The sequence below is a fragment of the Hippocampus zosterae genome, chromosome 12 (assembly GCF_025434085.1).
Source record: "Hippocampus zosterae strain Florida chromosome 12, ASM2543408v3, whole genome shotgun sequence".
Lineage (NCBI taxonomy): Eukaryota > Metazoa > Chordata > Actinopteri > Syngnathiformes > Syngnathidae > Hippocampus > Hippocampus zosterae.
In genome coordinates this window covers 4,554,088-4,568,020 of record NC_067462.1, presented here as the reverse complement: position 1 = coordinate 4,568,020, position 13,933 = coordinate 4,554,088, and the positions used below count along the sequence as shown (strand labels likewise).

Sequence of the window (13,933 nt, the reverse complement as noted above, 5' to 3'; positions counted from 1 at the left end):
GTGAGGGATGACAACGCACTGGCTAAGATATCTTTCTTGTAATGGCTGGATCACATTGATGTGGGAGGGGACGGCTTGCCCTACTGAGGCAGCCTTGTGTGGCGGCAGATGAGCCCGATGACTCATGTATACAGTATGCGTGAGTGCAGGAGCAACCTTACACAATCACACACTACAGTACACTCTCGCACTCGGTCACACCGGTCCTAACTGCTGGTCTCTTCTGACCCCCACCCCATCTCCCACCCCCTCCCTCCTCTGCTACAGATGATGATGATGCCTTGGATTTAAGAGCGGTGATATGAATCACGCACCGGATGACTTATCTGGAATCCTCGGAGCCAAAACGGAGATTTACCAGAGTGGCCCGAGTAATGGGAGTGCGGCTCTCGTCTCCTTGCAAGAGCCGTTACTGACGCCAGATGTCAACAGGTCGCCCTGCGAATGCAACAGGTAGGACATTGTTGTTGTTTCGTGAGGGCAGGGGGTGAGAAATGATATTCAAGGCAACGGTGCATCCTTGCAGGTGAATCCGATCCAAAAAAATGCTGCAGAGAGTTTGTAGACTTTGCACCTGCACTGAGCTCAGCCGACGTCACGCCAAGTAATGAGGGATTATTTCAACAGCAAAACTCGAATCTGTTGGTTTGCGGGAGATCGCGAGTTACTCAGTAACTGCGCTGTTTGCAGAGTGGCCGGGAAAGTCAAGAGAGGAACATGTTACATTAGGAAGAAGGGGGGGAAAAAAGTCAAGTCAGAGGCGATACTACTTCAGGGGTGGGCAAATTATTATTATTTTTAATAAAAGGAGTCAGGTGATTCATAGATGAGATAAATAATTTTTAATGAATAATTCTTAGAATTTAATGATGCTGTATATTTCACCAATTCTTATTTTAAGACGACATTTACTACTGCAGGTTGTCCTTTTGACTATTTCCTTGCACTGAACAAGTTTGACAAATATTTCCTCCAGTATTGTGATTTCATATGCGATCTTTTTTTTTTTTTCAAGGCCCTCTTTCGATGCATTTTTGACTCCATTCATTCTGTTCACCAGGTTGAAAAAAGAGTCACTTGGTCCACCTGCTGCTCTTCCCGAAGCGGTTGCTCCTACTCTGTCGCACTCCGCGCCTGGCTCGTTTTTACCTTGGACCAAGACAAGTGCAACTCGGGTAAATTCGATTTCATTCATTTGTCAGTTTGGTTGAGTTGGCTTCCTTACATGTTCCAAAAACATGTATGTTGGGTTCATTGAAGACAAAGAAACTGGTTATGGTAGTATGCGTTTTATGTACAGTAATGTGTGTACAAAAAAAAAAAAAGAGTGCAAAAGGATATTGCAGTTAACCAATTTCACCACTAGATAGCGCAGTTACATTCTAATGGCCTTATCAGCTTAGCGCATTCAGGAGCTGTGATACGTTGAGTTCATTTGTGACCATTTATTTTGTTGTTTTTACCCACTTTCCCCCCAAAAAAAGAAGCCATTTTTCATCTTAGCTCAACCAAACCGTTGTGTGTAACTTCACCAGAGGCAGATTCGTATCCACAAAGACAAATTTAGCTTCAATACACGAGTTAGACTTTGGGGCGGGGCTAGTTTGCAACAAAGTGGCTCCTCTAAGGCAAAAAAAAAGTTGTGGTACATTCCAAATCAAATCAATTGGTTGTGTTGAAATTATCAACAATTTAGAAACACATGTTCAAAGGAATCAAATGGCAGTGCGAATAAATACGAAACAAATATGCCAACTATCGAGGAACACTCCCTGCCGGAGCTCGTAACCAAACACATTCTTACTCGATGTCTCTCTGACAGTTTAAATACTGCTTGCGTTTGTCAAAAAAAAAAAAAGGATGTCATTTTCCACAGTTGTAAATGTTGTACAAAGCCCCAATCTGTCACGCTACAGCATATGAACTGCAATTAGATGTTGATTTCATTCAATACGTCCTTCTAATTTCGGAGTAACTATATATTCTTTATGCAAATGAATCAAATGTCATGGCAAGTTTTTGTTGACCCTTTCATGCACCCTGTAACCTGATAACATGACAAGCTGTCCGTTGTAGTAACCGTTGTCCCTGAAAGGGTTAAACCTCATATGTAATTTTTTTTGGTGTGTCATGTGCGGAGCAAGCCAGAGAAAAAAAAAAACTTGCGAGGTCCACGCTCGAGGGCCAGCGATGAGCTTTGAAAACAGAAATTCTTGACAGCGAAGCAAACATGCTAACCCGCAGTCATATTAGTTGTTCTTTGCAGTGGATCAAGAATATATGCCTGTTAGTATTGTCATATTGTGTGTCAACATGTGTTGCTCCTCTGTTTGTATTAAAATGTTTTGCTTTAAGGGTTATAGATGACACAGATGTTTAGCATGAGCCAGTCCAGACTGTTTTTTATTTATGTATTTCAAATTATTTTTTATTTATTTATTTCTAATTATTTTACGCATTGGGTATAAATAACCCCCGCATTGGCTCAGTCCCTTTAGGACCCAGCACTGGGTTAGCCGTTCCACCCAATTTGGGTTACCTTTCGTGGATGCGACTTGGCTTTTCAAGACTTCAATTGAAATCACATGTCCCGTGACTGAGTGGTGCAAGTAAATAAACATCACATAGTTCGGCACTTTTTTCGCTGAACCAAAGCACTACTGCTTTGACAGCTTAAATTGTAGTTCAAGTTCAACTATTTTTAGGAGACTATTTATAGTAAATGGTAATTCACGCAACAGCAAGCATCATCTCGGAAGGAAAAGGCAGGAAGGAGGACTTTTCTCGTCGGCTTGAGCTCTATTGCGTCCAGTGCGTCGTATTCGTGTACGTACGTGCTGCATATACATTTACGGTCTTACTAATTGATCCCGCTCAAGAATCCTGATTGGATCCAGCCCGCTCAAGGACAATGTGTCTTGAGCCGCCTTTTGTTATGGGAGTAGCGGAGACTTTGTTATCATCTGGGCTCCATTAATTCCAATTCAGTTTTAGCCGCGTGATAAGTGGCAGCGTCTGACTGTCTGGACTCTCAGCAGTCCGGGTGCTTTGTTGGGAGATAAAGTCCAGCCTGTTATGGGAAGGCTGCTCCTTCCACGTTTGTCTTCTGTTGCTTCTTTGGAGTAGCCAGGGTGGGCCAGAATTGATGCTAAATGTCGCCGCGGGCTTCAACATGTCTCATCATGTGCTATAAATTTGTATAGAAAGGAATAAAAATAGTCATGCGTGGTTTAAAGTCGAGTGGATCGCAGTATTTTGAGGACCTGATGACAAAACTGTTAGTCACTGTAATCATTGGAGCTACCCGTATTTTATATGTCAAAAATTTGTGATTTGTGATTATTGCAACAATGATTTTCATTTTAATATGAAAGAGTGAAACATGTGGACCATTTTTTAAAAAAATGCAAGCACATTTTTGGCACTTTATTCCCCCTCTAGCACATCAGGTTTTCATAATAATAATAATAATAATAATATAAAAAGCAATTTAGCATAGATTTAGTGATATTTGTGAATGAAGGCACCCGTAATCACAGTGTGATGTACAGGATTTAAAAACGGTGACTTAAACAAAAACGGGAACTATTTGAAAGTATGCATAGCATTTCAAATCAACAAAAAAAAAGTCGGGTTGTTTGAGAAGGCTGTAAGTCACAACCCACTTTTGTATAAGTTAAGAACAATAAATTTGGTGGTCCTGACCGAGTGGTTGAGACACATTGCTTTAAGCGACGGCAATCTGGATGCAAGCAGCGCTAAAAGTGTCAACACACCACATCACGATACTGCCAGGCATGTATTCTTTATCCTCTGTGAGGAATCGCTTATTATGGCGTTTGCACTAAAATCGAGTCCGTTTTGTGAGTGAAACTAATATTGTGTCGTTATGTTTGGCTTTTGGCCAAACTTGTCAAAACGTTGCAAATTAGCTTGTGAGCCAATGTCTCCCCCCCCCCCCCCCCCCCCTGAAATGTTTTGTGAGGCTTTTAGTGTACCCAATGAAATGGGCACCCGAGTACACGATGGTACAATGACGCCCGTGGCTCCGCGTGACGACTCTCCGTGACTGAAGAGCACATGAACGATCATCACATTTCTCTTGCCCTCTGCGGCCTTGTATGTTTCAATAAAATGAAAATAAAAACATGTTTACTGCAGACTTTCCGGAGGGGGTGGGGGGGATGGAACTGGGGAGAATGGGAAGCTTTTACTTTCCAAGGGCAAAGGAGGAGTTTGTGTTTTGGGGAGGAAAGACGACTTGTTTCTCACACTTCTATTGCAACCGATTTCACTCTTTGATTGTAGCGCCACTTATTGTAAGTCCCCCGCATGCAGTATCGTAAATCTAGTCTGCACTTATTCCCTCACGCACATCATCCCAACTAGTGACTATGTGTGGATGTTTTGTCGGGTTGTCCCTGAAGACTGCAGCATGAACCTCCGCGCAAGAAGAGTGACCTTGCCTGCCATCACACCTCTTTGTCTGCAGAAGCGGGTAGGAACGTTATTCTTCTTTACAAGCAACCTAAATCTTAGTCGCCTCATCATGTCCTCGCCGGACATACAGTGTGGATAAATCTTAAACTCAGAAAGTCATGATGGGGGATCAGGAAGTTACAAATTTGGTTTTGATTTCAATTTCATTCGAATTACAAGTGTGCTTTGTGTGTTTTTTGCAATGTTTGCTTTGTCCGTCTGATTGTCTTCGGTGTACTTTTTTTTTCTTAAAAAATAATGGAAAAGTCTACAACGTAAAATTCATGTTCCAAACTTCAGACAGTCAATGACTTGAAAAGATCTTTTGTTAATTGTAGGAAAAATCTCAAATGTCATATTTTGGACCAAAATGAAAATTGTTCTTCTACTTCATTTTCATGCAGTGCACTTTGACATCGGTACAATCAAAATAATAAATGTAAAGTGGAAGGAACCACAATTAAATTCCGCGAGGCTCCTTGACCTATTTGTTTCGATTTTGAATATTTAACATCACCTAATAATCCCTGTGGCCATTGTAAAACGTTTTTTTCTCCCCCTAGCTGTCAACGCGTGCATTTAAAGATCTGTTTTGGGTTTGTTTGCTTTGTTTGTTTGTTTTTTGTATTTGCCTTCAATTGAACTTTGCAGAAAATCAAAGGTTGGAATTTTATTTAAAAAAAATTAATGTCAAACTTGCCATAGGAATCAACAGAAATACTGTATATGGAACTAAACTAAGATTGTACAAAATTCAAGGTTGGCTCCCAATAGGCAACTTGGTTGGGGAAAATATATTAGCATAATCTTGGTTAACAACAACCAGATTTCATCAAATCATAGTGCTACTGTGAATTTTCTGAGTTGGCAGTTCGCCGCATTTTTGGGACGTGGGGGAGGGTGTTTATGTTTGGAGGACTAAAAAAAACTACTGTATCTCCTGTAATAATAGTGCCCTCACACGTGATGCTTTATCGTGTTAAATGCCACCCAGAGTTGAAATTTCCTGTCCAACAAAACATAAAACAAAGAGAATTACATATGACTTGATCTTCCACTAGCTTAATGCTAACATATAATGTGAGATGCCATTGACAGGCTAATGCTAAATTTTGGTAGTTGTGGCGTTCTAACCCGGTAAGCAACAGATATTTGAAAACAAATGATTGAGCAACACATGTAGACAGACAATGTCATGATACGCACAGGCATCCTCTGACGGAAAAAAAAACTAGTTATTTTCGCTTACGGAGTCACTGAGAGATGTATTTTTATTTTCTTCTTCGTTTGTCTGAGACGTTATGCTGCCCCCTGGTGGCCAACGTAGGAACACCAGAAGTAGCCGCAACAAATCATGATGCAGTTACATCATTTACTTTGTATTTATGCGATCACTCTGTTATCGTGAATCACAATACGATCCAGGGCTATATTCCTGCTCAAAAATAAACAAACGATGCATTCATTTTTGTCATACGTGCATCTTGAAGCACCGCTGTAGGCATGTTTCTGTGTAATTCACTTGAATGTCAGGTGTGCGACTTGGCCGTGGTTGACTGATGCCGATTATTAAAAAAAAAAATTAAACGAGACCTGAAAGTGAAAAGGGGCAGTTAAGCAAAGGCTATTTGCCTTCGCGGCGTCTTGGCGGCGGCTCGCCGCCAGTCTGCTTGTGTGGCTCGACAAAGCCGGAGGCCACCCAGTCACCATCGCTCAGATAGAGCTGCAGCTGTGGGGGTGCGGTTCAAGGTGAAAGCAGACGAGTCTAATTGGCCGAGTGGCTCACACTGTCCCATCCTTGAGATAAGGTCAACAAAACCATTCAGCCGTGCGCACGCTCACAATGCGTAGATTTACGCTTTGCTCGCCGCCAGCAACCGTTTTCTCCCGCTCCGCACCACGCGCAGGCTGCGCTGTCACTATTTCAACAATTTTCCCCCTCTCGTGTAGTAATATTCCGTCTTTGATTCATTTATAGGTACATAATGGTAAATTTCCCCATTGTGGGACGAATAAAGGATATCTTATCTTATAACCCAGTACTGGGTTATTTAGATTTAGATTTAGATTGGATCAGGATTTTAGTCCGACTAAAGGTGCAAAAACGGCTCGTATAGATGAGTTAACCCTTTGAGGGACAGCGGTTACTACAACGGTCTGCTTATCAGGTTATCATTATTTGTGCATGAACGCCTTTTGTAAATTTTCAAACATGTGAGGACCCTCGATAGGGAATTAATTGTTCTGGAAGTCTGCACTTTCTCTTGAAACTCCATTCCGACACAATGACAGCTTTACAGATGCTACGCCTCCGGGCAAGGGGGGTGGGGGTTATAAAAAAGGAGCGCAGTTTATTTTTTCAAGTGGACGAGCCACCAGAACAAATAATTAACTGCCTATTAAAAAAAAAAACAGAAGGCCACTGCAGGAAATCCGTCGTGAGTTTCATTCTCACCACTTTTTTTTTTTGCCTTGCCTCAAGTGTCTTTCCATCAAAATGTTTTGTGACACTTCCCCACTTATCTGTTCTCTCCGTTTTTTACACGAACAGAGACTGCTTGTCCTTGTCTCTTTTATTTCTTTTTTTTTTTTTTTTGAATCGTAGTATTAATCAGGCGTGCTGGCCCTCACACCAGCCACAAAGCCCGCCATGTAACTGTGAAGGTCTTAGCGTGCCGAACCTCAAGAGTCGCACACAGCAATGCAGCAAGTCAATTGGCTGGCGATATTGATCTACTATAAGAGAGATGTACTAACAAAAGTGCCTTTGCAATTTAAAAAAAAAAAAAAGGAAAAAAAGTTTTGATTGACATCCACCACTTGTTGTTTGCAGGTCATTAAGATTTATAATGAAGACAACACCAGCTGGGCGGTGGAGGTCCCTAGTGACATTGTAGCCCGGGACATATGTCAGCTATTTGCCTTGAAGAGCCAATGCATCGATGAACACAGCTTGACGCTTTACGAGCATCTCTCCCACCTGGGAATCGGTAAGTTCTTGAAAAAAGTGGTGGTGGTGGTGGGAGGGGTGTGTGGAGTGACCGCCAGACAATAAAGGCATTTTCACTTGAGGAAGCAGCACTTCATACACTACACAACACGTACAGTATATAGGGCATGGATAGCCTGCTCTCGGGTGCCACCTTTACGGCGCACTAGATGTGTGCCACTTTTCAGAGGCTAACATTGTTAGCTAATGGCTAATCGGTGCATTCAAATGACACTCGTTACAGCCCCGCCTACCTTTAGGCTTTGACATGATAACGCACACATGGAAGATGTTTCTGCCTGCTAGTGTTTCAAATGATTTAGCCTGGCCTTTGCTTGAAAGTGGCTCTGGAGCTTTCCCCCAGCCTACCTCCCAAGTCATTTGGCTTGAGAAATGTGGTTATGATGCTCTGTTTTTCAAACTATATCCACTTTCAACACTATCCCCACTGTAGTGAAAATACAGTCCAAATAAATATTGAATTACAGTTACGATTCGAGTGAATAGATCGGAATGAACCTGCGGCGTCCCGGAGTTCAAAGCTATTTTACAAAGGAGACTAAATTAAATTCATAATACCGGTACATTTGAATGGGGGGAGGGGGGGATAGGCCTCCCTCATGTCAGTGTTATACCAGACAACATAATTAGACAGACGGTACAACGAGAAGCATGAATCTGCGAATGTTTTAAGAAAAAAAATGGAACCAAATGTTTTGAATAGATGATAAAATAATAAATCACGCAGAGTTCCTTGACTCAAGGGCGATGCTTTGTATGGCGATTACACTGAGAATTTAAAAAAAAAAAATTCTCATCATTGGTTTGAATGACATGACAATACAACAAATTGGCGGTAGTGCAAACACAACAACAAAAAAATGATGTCATTTCCTCTTGTCCCCGACTAGAGAGAACAATCGAGGACCACGAGTCTATCATGGAGATCATCTCCAGCTGGGGGATGGATGAAGACAACCGGATCCATTTTAGGAAGAACTACGCAAAATATGAATTTTTCCGGAAACCTTTGGTGAGTTTGCTACATTTTCCGTCCAAAGCGTGCGTCGCCTCTCCAAATATTAACAACCGCCGAAATTCTTGCAGGACTTCTTCCCTGACCACATGGTGTCCGTATCCAGTGAAAACAACGGGGGGTTGGATCACTCTCAACTTGTGGAGGTATCATCTCTCAACTTTCGTTTGCCACCTTTTGGGCTTTTTTTTTTTTTTTTGGTGGGGTGGGGGGTGGGGGGGGCAGATGAACCCTTTGAGGGACAGCAGTCACTACGGTGGACAACTTATCACGTGATCAGGTTCCGGGGTGCACGGAAGGCTTATATGGCATTTCCATTCATTTCAATGTGGATTTCACTGACCTCGTCGGCCTTCTTCCTTTCATGGGCGAATCGATTTCCTTTTCACACCGACAGACATTCCTCAGCTCCAGCACCTGCCCAGAGATTCACGGACATCTCCACGCCAAGGAGCCAAGCAAGAAGTCCTGGAAGAAGTTGTACTTTATCTTGCGGAGGTCAGGGCTTTATGTCTCCAGTAAGGGAACTTCTAAGGTCAGTGAGAGCAACGTGAACGGAGATAACGCCGACTTTATTATGTTTCGCCTGCAGCGGCGGTGGTTTTTGAGCATCATCCCCCTTCAGCCCCCCCCGAGCGGGTTCTAATATTTTGGTTCGTTCGCGTTGCGCCGCAAGGACAGCAAAAAAAAAAAAGAAATCTCAATATGCCTTACAGGATGCCGGGCATCATTATCACACACGCACTAGCGTCGAAGAGATTGCACGTTAGCGGCCGCTCATAGACCAAACATTGGGACAGGAATAGAAAAAAAAAAAAAGACATTCCTTTTTATCTGGGTAGATTTGTTCTAGTTGTTCTAGTTTGTCGACACAAAAGGTCAGCAGTTCATTTGGCGTTCTATCTCGGTCATGTTTCAAGGGAGGAGTGGAACGGGCTGAACTTGATTTGCCTCGCAGCAGCCTAAAGGCATTCAGAAGAGACGGACGGAATGCTGCCGACGACTTCTCAACAGCCTTTTTTTGTGGTGGAAACATGGGAAAAAAAATAGCAAGACGAGAACGTTTTAGATTGGAAGTAAAAAAAAAAATTCCGCAATTGCAGGAACGAAACTGTTGATACAAATTTTGCTTTGGTCTTTTATTTGATTGGGCATGTTGATTCAATAATTGGACGCTTCTGCCATGCGTGCGGTCTTTTGACCGCAGACGCTTCATAAAATGCGTTGACATTTAAGAATTTCACAGCAGGTCAAGATGAGGTCATTAAAAAATAAATAAAATACAAAAAAATGCCTACAAATCTTTGAAGCTGCCACAGTGGACCTTTCCTGTCAGTGGCGGTTTATCGCTCTTGTGTGAGCGCAAAAACTAAAATGCTGCGCTATTGCTTGGAAAAGGGAGCGAGTCGAAACGCACGAAAACACGAAATGCATGAAAACTGAACAATGCTCGTCTTGTGAATGTGTGTCTGTGTGCGTTTTTTTTTTTTTTCTTGTGCAGATTCATATTTGGAACTGATGAGGAGTCTGTCTGTAATAAGTACTACAGTGCAGATGACTCGAGTTGATATGTCCAACGATCAATCATTCCATCACTACTGAATAATTGCCGTCTTCCAGGACCCGTGGCATCTTCAGTTCATCGCCGACTTGACCGACTCGAATGTCTACACCTTGTTGTCCGCCAAAAAAGCACACGGGGCTCCGACGGATTTCGGCTTCTGTGTCAAGGTACGTTTTTTTAAATCTCCGTGGCCATTTACTTTCTTTGTTGACAAAAAAAAAGAAAAAAAGATGAAAAATGATCTTTTCGTGTGTGTGTGTGTGTGCGCGCGCCTGCGTGAAATTGTCTTTCTAGTCCATAAAGTGCACTTCATCCCGCGATATGAAGCTGTTGTGTGCCGACGACGAGCAGACCAGGTCGTGCTGGATCTCAGCCGTGCGATTGCTCAAGGTTGACTTGGATTCTACTTTAAGAAGCACAAAGGGAAGTCAAGTGGTAGCCCATGGACAGGTTTTGTCGGGTGGGATTATAAAAAAAAAAAAAGCTCATTAGTTCTCTTATCTACCTCAAAACGAATTCAAGAAATGAATTGCAATTCAGCGGCAGGCTAATGTACATTTCTAGGAATATACATGAAACCGATCATTTGTTATGTTTAAGTGTTTGTAGAAGCTAAGCTAAGATACCAGTATCGCTACTTAGGGGGGGGGGGGGGGGGCTCCGATACTAACACACCTATACCACTTCATCTGCCTAACATATAACTGTTGAGCAGGTGCTATGTAGCACTTTTTATATACATAGTGCCCCCTGGTGTTTAGACTGTGACATTATTTAACTGGGACGGGGGGAAAAAAACATGCAGAGCTAAAACCCAAGCGTTTAAAATCAAATGACATCATCGTGTGTAATGTCATTGAGCGTCTTGAGAGGATCGATGGCTTTCGGGTGTTGAACGTATCATTCACTGATGGAATTTTCTGTTTCAGCACGGGATGCAGCTGTACCAAAACTTCATGCAACCGCACCAGAAACAAAAAGCTTCCCCAATGGTAAGCTGGTTTTCTCACTCATGTTAATTGTGAATGAAGCATCGTAGCAATACTGTAGATTATGTTTTTAACAGTTATTTCGTATTCACCGCACTAATTAAAAAAAAAGAAAAACACATGACCCTCCACGCCTGTAGGGGGAGCATCAACGTAAAAACAACAACATGAGTTCAACCCCCACAAAAATGAACTCAGTTGTCAAGTTTCCACAAGTCCGTTTGAAATGAAACCCGACGAGTCGTTTCAGCGGAGCATCTCCGAGAACTCCCTGGTGGCCATGGACTTCTCGGGCCAGAAGAGTCGGGTGATCGAAAACCCCTCGGAGGTTCTCTCCGTGGCCGTGCAGGAAGGCCTGGCGTGGAGGGTGAGTTACAGTCCATAAACAAGATTCCAAATGTATAAAAACATGTTCAACAGATGCTGTCTGAATTTGGGTTCTCCGTTTTATTTTATTTTTCAATTTATTTTATTTTGTAGAGGAAAAGCTGCCATCGACTGAGTTCTCATGGAAGCCCATCCGCATCCCAGAGCTCCCTCAACATCGGTTGGCTTGGATTTTATTTTTCTGTGCATCTTATTCGTCATGCGATATAGTGGACCCGTAATAGGGCTGCAGCTGTTGACTATTTTTATAATCCACTCATTACCTGGTGCTTCGTTGGGGGTCCTTGGTGTAGCACCCTAGCATATTGGGGAACAAGGTGCGACGACACCACTTCTAAATTGGGGCTGTGAAAACCTCGGTGGGTGGAGGGGGTGGGGGTGGGGGGGGTGATTGCTTGAAATGATTAAATGACCAACAGCGAGTAGAGCAAATTGTTTCCTGCACCGCAGCGCTTCATTTAGCTCAGCCCTGGTTCCATGGCAAGCTGTCACGGGATGAAGCTCAGCGTCTCATCACTCAGCAGGGTCCCATTGATGGGTAAGAAGCAGTGTTGGTAGTTCCCAAGTTGAGGCGGGAATTACCCCCCCCCCCCCCCCCTGCCACCGCCCCCAATTTTTTTTTTTATATCACCGTTTTGTTTTCAGGTTATTTCTTCTGAGGGACAGTCAGAGCAACCCCAAGACGTTTGTCCTGTCACTGTGCCACATGCAAAAAGTCAAACACTTCCAAATCTTACCCGTGAGTACCGTGGACTGCCTTTGATGATGCTCATTCGGGTCGTTCTCCCGAGTGAAGTCACGTTCACTTGCGTATGTTTGCAGACATGCGCATAATACGCATTCAGTGATATGTTGATTTACGAGTGCTCCCACATACTGGGGGACATTCTTAAAAGTAAGCCAAACCGGGTCGAATTTAGCCTTTATTTATTTATTTTATTTGGGCTTTTATTTGTGTCGGAATTTGACTAACAAGCTTTAAAAATGCCACTCGAGTGAAGTGAAAAAAAAATCACTGCAGCAATTAAATATAACGCAGTTGGCACACTCGCGTAGAAGCTGCTGTCCACCACGGCTCACACTCACACGCCAGCTCACAAATACGAGCTCACCAGGCCTCGCCCCTAAAAAGGGCACATGCATGTGCTCAGAGCAAGGTTATTATAGTCAACATAAATGAATGTCAGTTAAAAAAAAAAAAAAACATTTTTGTAAATGAAATCAAATGAGTGGTTTCCCCCCCAGAATTTAACACATTTTGTGTTTATAAAACTAACTAAATGGTTCAAATATCCCGTATTTTATTAAAAATACGTATTGCTGAAACAGCTGTATGGAAGAACTAGACAAATGCGCAAGATATAAAGAAAACTAAAACTAATACTAAAACCAATATAATACCAGCTCAACTGAAACACTGTGGAAAAAAAACCACTCTAAATTCTAGTTGAAATCAAATGATTTGAAAAAAAAAACAAATGTGAAAACAAACACAATAAAATTAATACACGATTCCCCGATTTTTTGTTTTTTTTCCCCTTGAAGAACTCCTCACCGATGATCTTGTCTTTCTCGTGGCTGTGCATCTTCACGGCAGGTGGATGACGCAGGCGAGTTAGCCTACAGCCTCGACGACGGTCACACGCGCTTCTCGGACTTGATTCAGCTGGTGGAGTTTTACCAGCTGAACCGCGGCGTGCTGCCTTGCAAACTCAAACAGCACTGCAGCGGGACCACCCTGTGACAAGCAGCCGGACCACCACCATCCGACCCTCCCGCGGGCCGCCTTTCTGGCCCTTCACCCGCAGTGATTTTTGTGCACGGACGCAAACTTATGCAAAGACTGGACAGTGCTGGCAAGGTGCGTCGCCCACTGGCCGAAAAAGCTCAATTGAACACCGTTTATTCTCACTGTATATATACACCAAATGATGATATTTTATAATTATGAATCCACGTATGCATTTTGCAACAGTTTGGAAAGTTCACCCGCCACCCTGCACACCCACCTCACGTTTTTTTATTCAAAGTCTATGGAGGGAAAATTATATAAAATTTGTTGTTGTTGCCCTTCACCCCTTTTATTCCAGTGAATGTCATGAAGGGTTTCAAATATGTGTAATAAATATTTTTATTTCATACAGTATGTTGTCCCGGGTGCAAGGTAGGAATTCTGTTCTTCCAGTGGTGTCGCGGCCCTCGATCAGTTCATCCTAATCTTGAAGAAACCCTGTTGAAGTGTAAAATATATTTATAATATATTTCCGATAGATATCTCAATATATTTCAATCTGAATTGCATCAATATAAATACACATCACAGAAAAATAGACGCACGCAGGTGCATGTTAAGCAATTAGAATGTCTGTAGTTCAATTCAAAAGACAAACTTGAATATGATTTGAGATTCCGTACACCAAGAGTGGAATATTTAATAATTTTTCATGATTCCCCCGCTAACTCATGAAAACTCAAAATCCTAAGAAATG

At 42.6% G+C, this 13,933-nt stretch overlaps 1 protein-coding gene across 3 annotated transcripts; it reads left to right on the top strand.

Moving 5' to 3' along the window:
• Nucleotide 1: 1 nt before the first annotated feature.
• On the top strand, nucleotides 2–13,587 carry grb14 (growth factor receptor-bound protein 14). 3 transcript variants are annotated; one of them, XM_052082787.1, is made up of 15 exons: nucleotides 2–139; nucleotides 268–453; nucleotides 1,061–1,175; nucleotides 7,313–7,469; nucleotides 8,380–8,501; nucleotides 8,576–8,650; nucleotides 8,902–9,039; nucleotides 10,125–10,235; nucleotides 10,363–10,458; nucleotides 10,998–11,060; nucleotides 11,308–11,424; nucleotides 11,538–11,604; nucleotides 11,895–11,982; nucleotides 12,090–12,183; nucleotides 13,042–13,587. In XM_052082787.1, exons 2-15 carry the CDS (start codon nucleotides 302–304, stop codon nucleotides 13,186–13,188), a joined length of 1,542 nt encoding a protein of 513 aa, XP_051938747.1. In that variant the 5' UTR covers nucleotides 2–139; nucleotides 268–301; the 3' UTR covers nucleotides 13,189–13,587. The 3 variants fall into 3 exon arrangements, with proteins under 3 accessions (XP_051938747.1, XP_051938748.1, XP_051938749.1); XM_052082788.1 differs by lacking the exon at nucleotides 2–139 and adding an exon at nucleotides 4,428–4,498 and having other exon boundaries at nucleotides 304–453; XM_052082789.1 differs by lacking the exons at nucleotides 2–139; nucleotides 268–453; nucleotides 1,061–1,175 and adding exons at nucleotides 4,220–4,319; nucleotides 4,428–4,498.
• The last annotated feature ends 346 nt before the right edge of the window (nucleotides 13,588–13,933 follow it).

Excerpts from the sequence above, each read along its gene's own strand:
- grb14 (XM_052082787.1), top strand. The coding sequence starts at position 302 with ATGAATCACGCACCGGATGACTTATCTGGAATCCTCGGAGCCAAAACG. Across the intron at positions 9,040-10,124 it reads CCAGTAAGGGAACTTCTAAG|GACCCGTGGCATCTTCAGTT; the intron begins GTCAGTGAGAGC and ends GCCGTCTTCCAG. Across the intron at positions 11,983-12,089 it reads CAGCAGGGTCCCATTGATGG|GTTATTTCTTCTGAGGGACA; the intron begins GTAAGAAGCAGT and ends TTTTGTTTTCAG.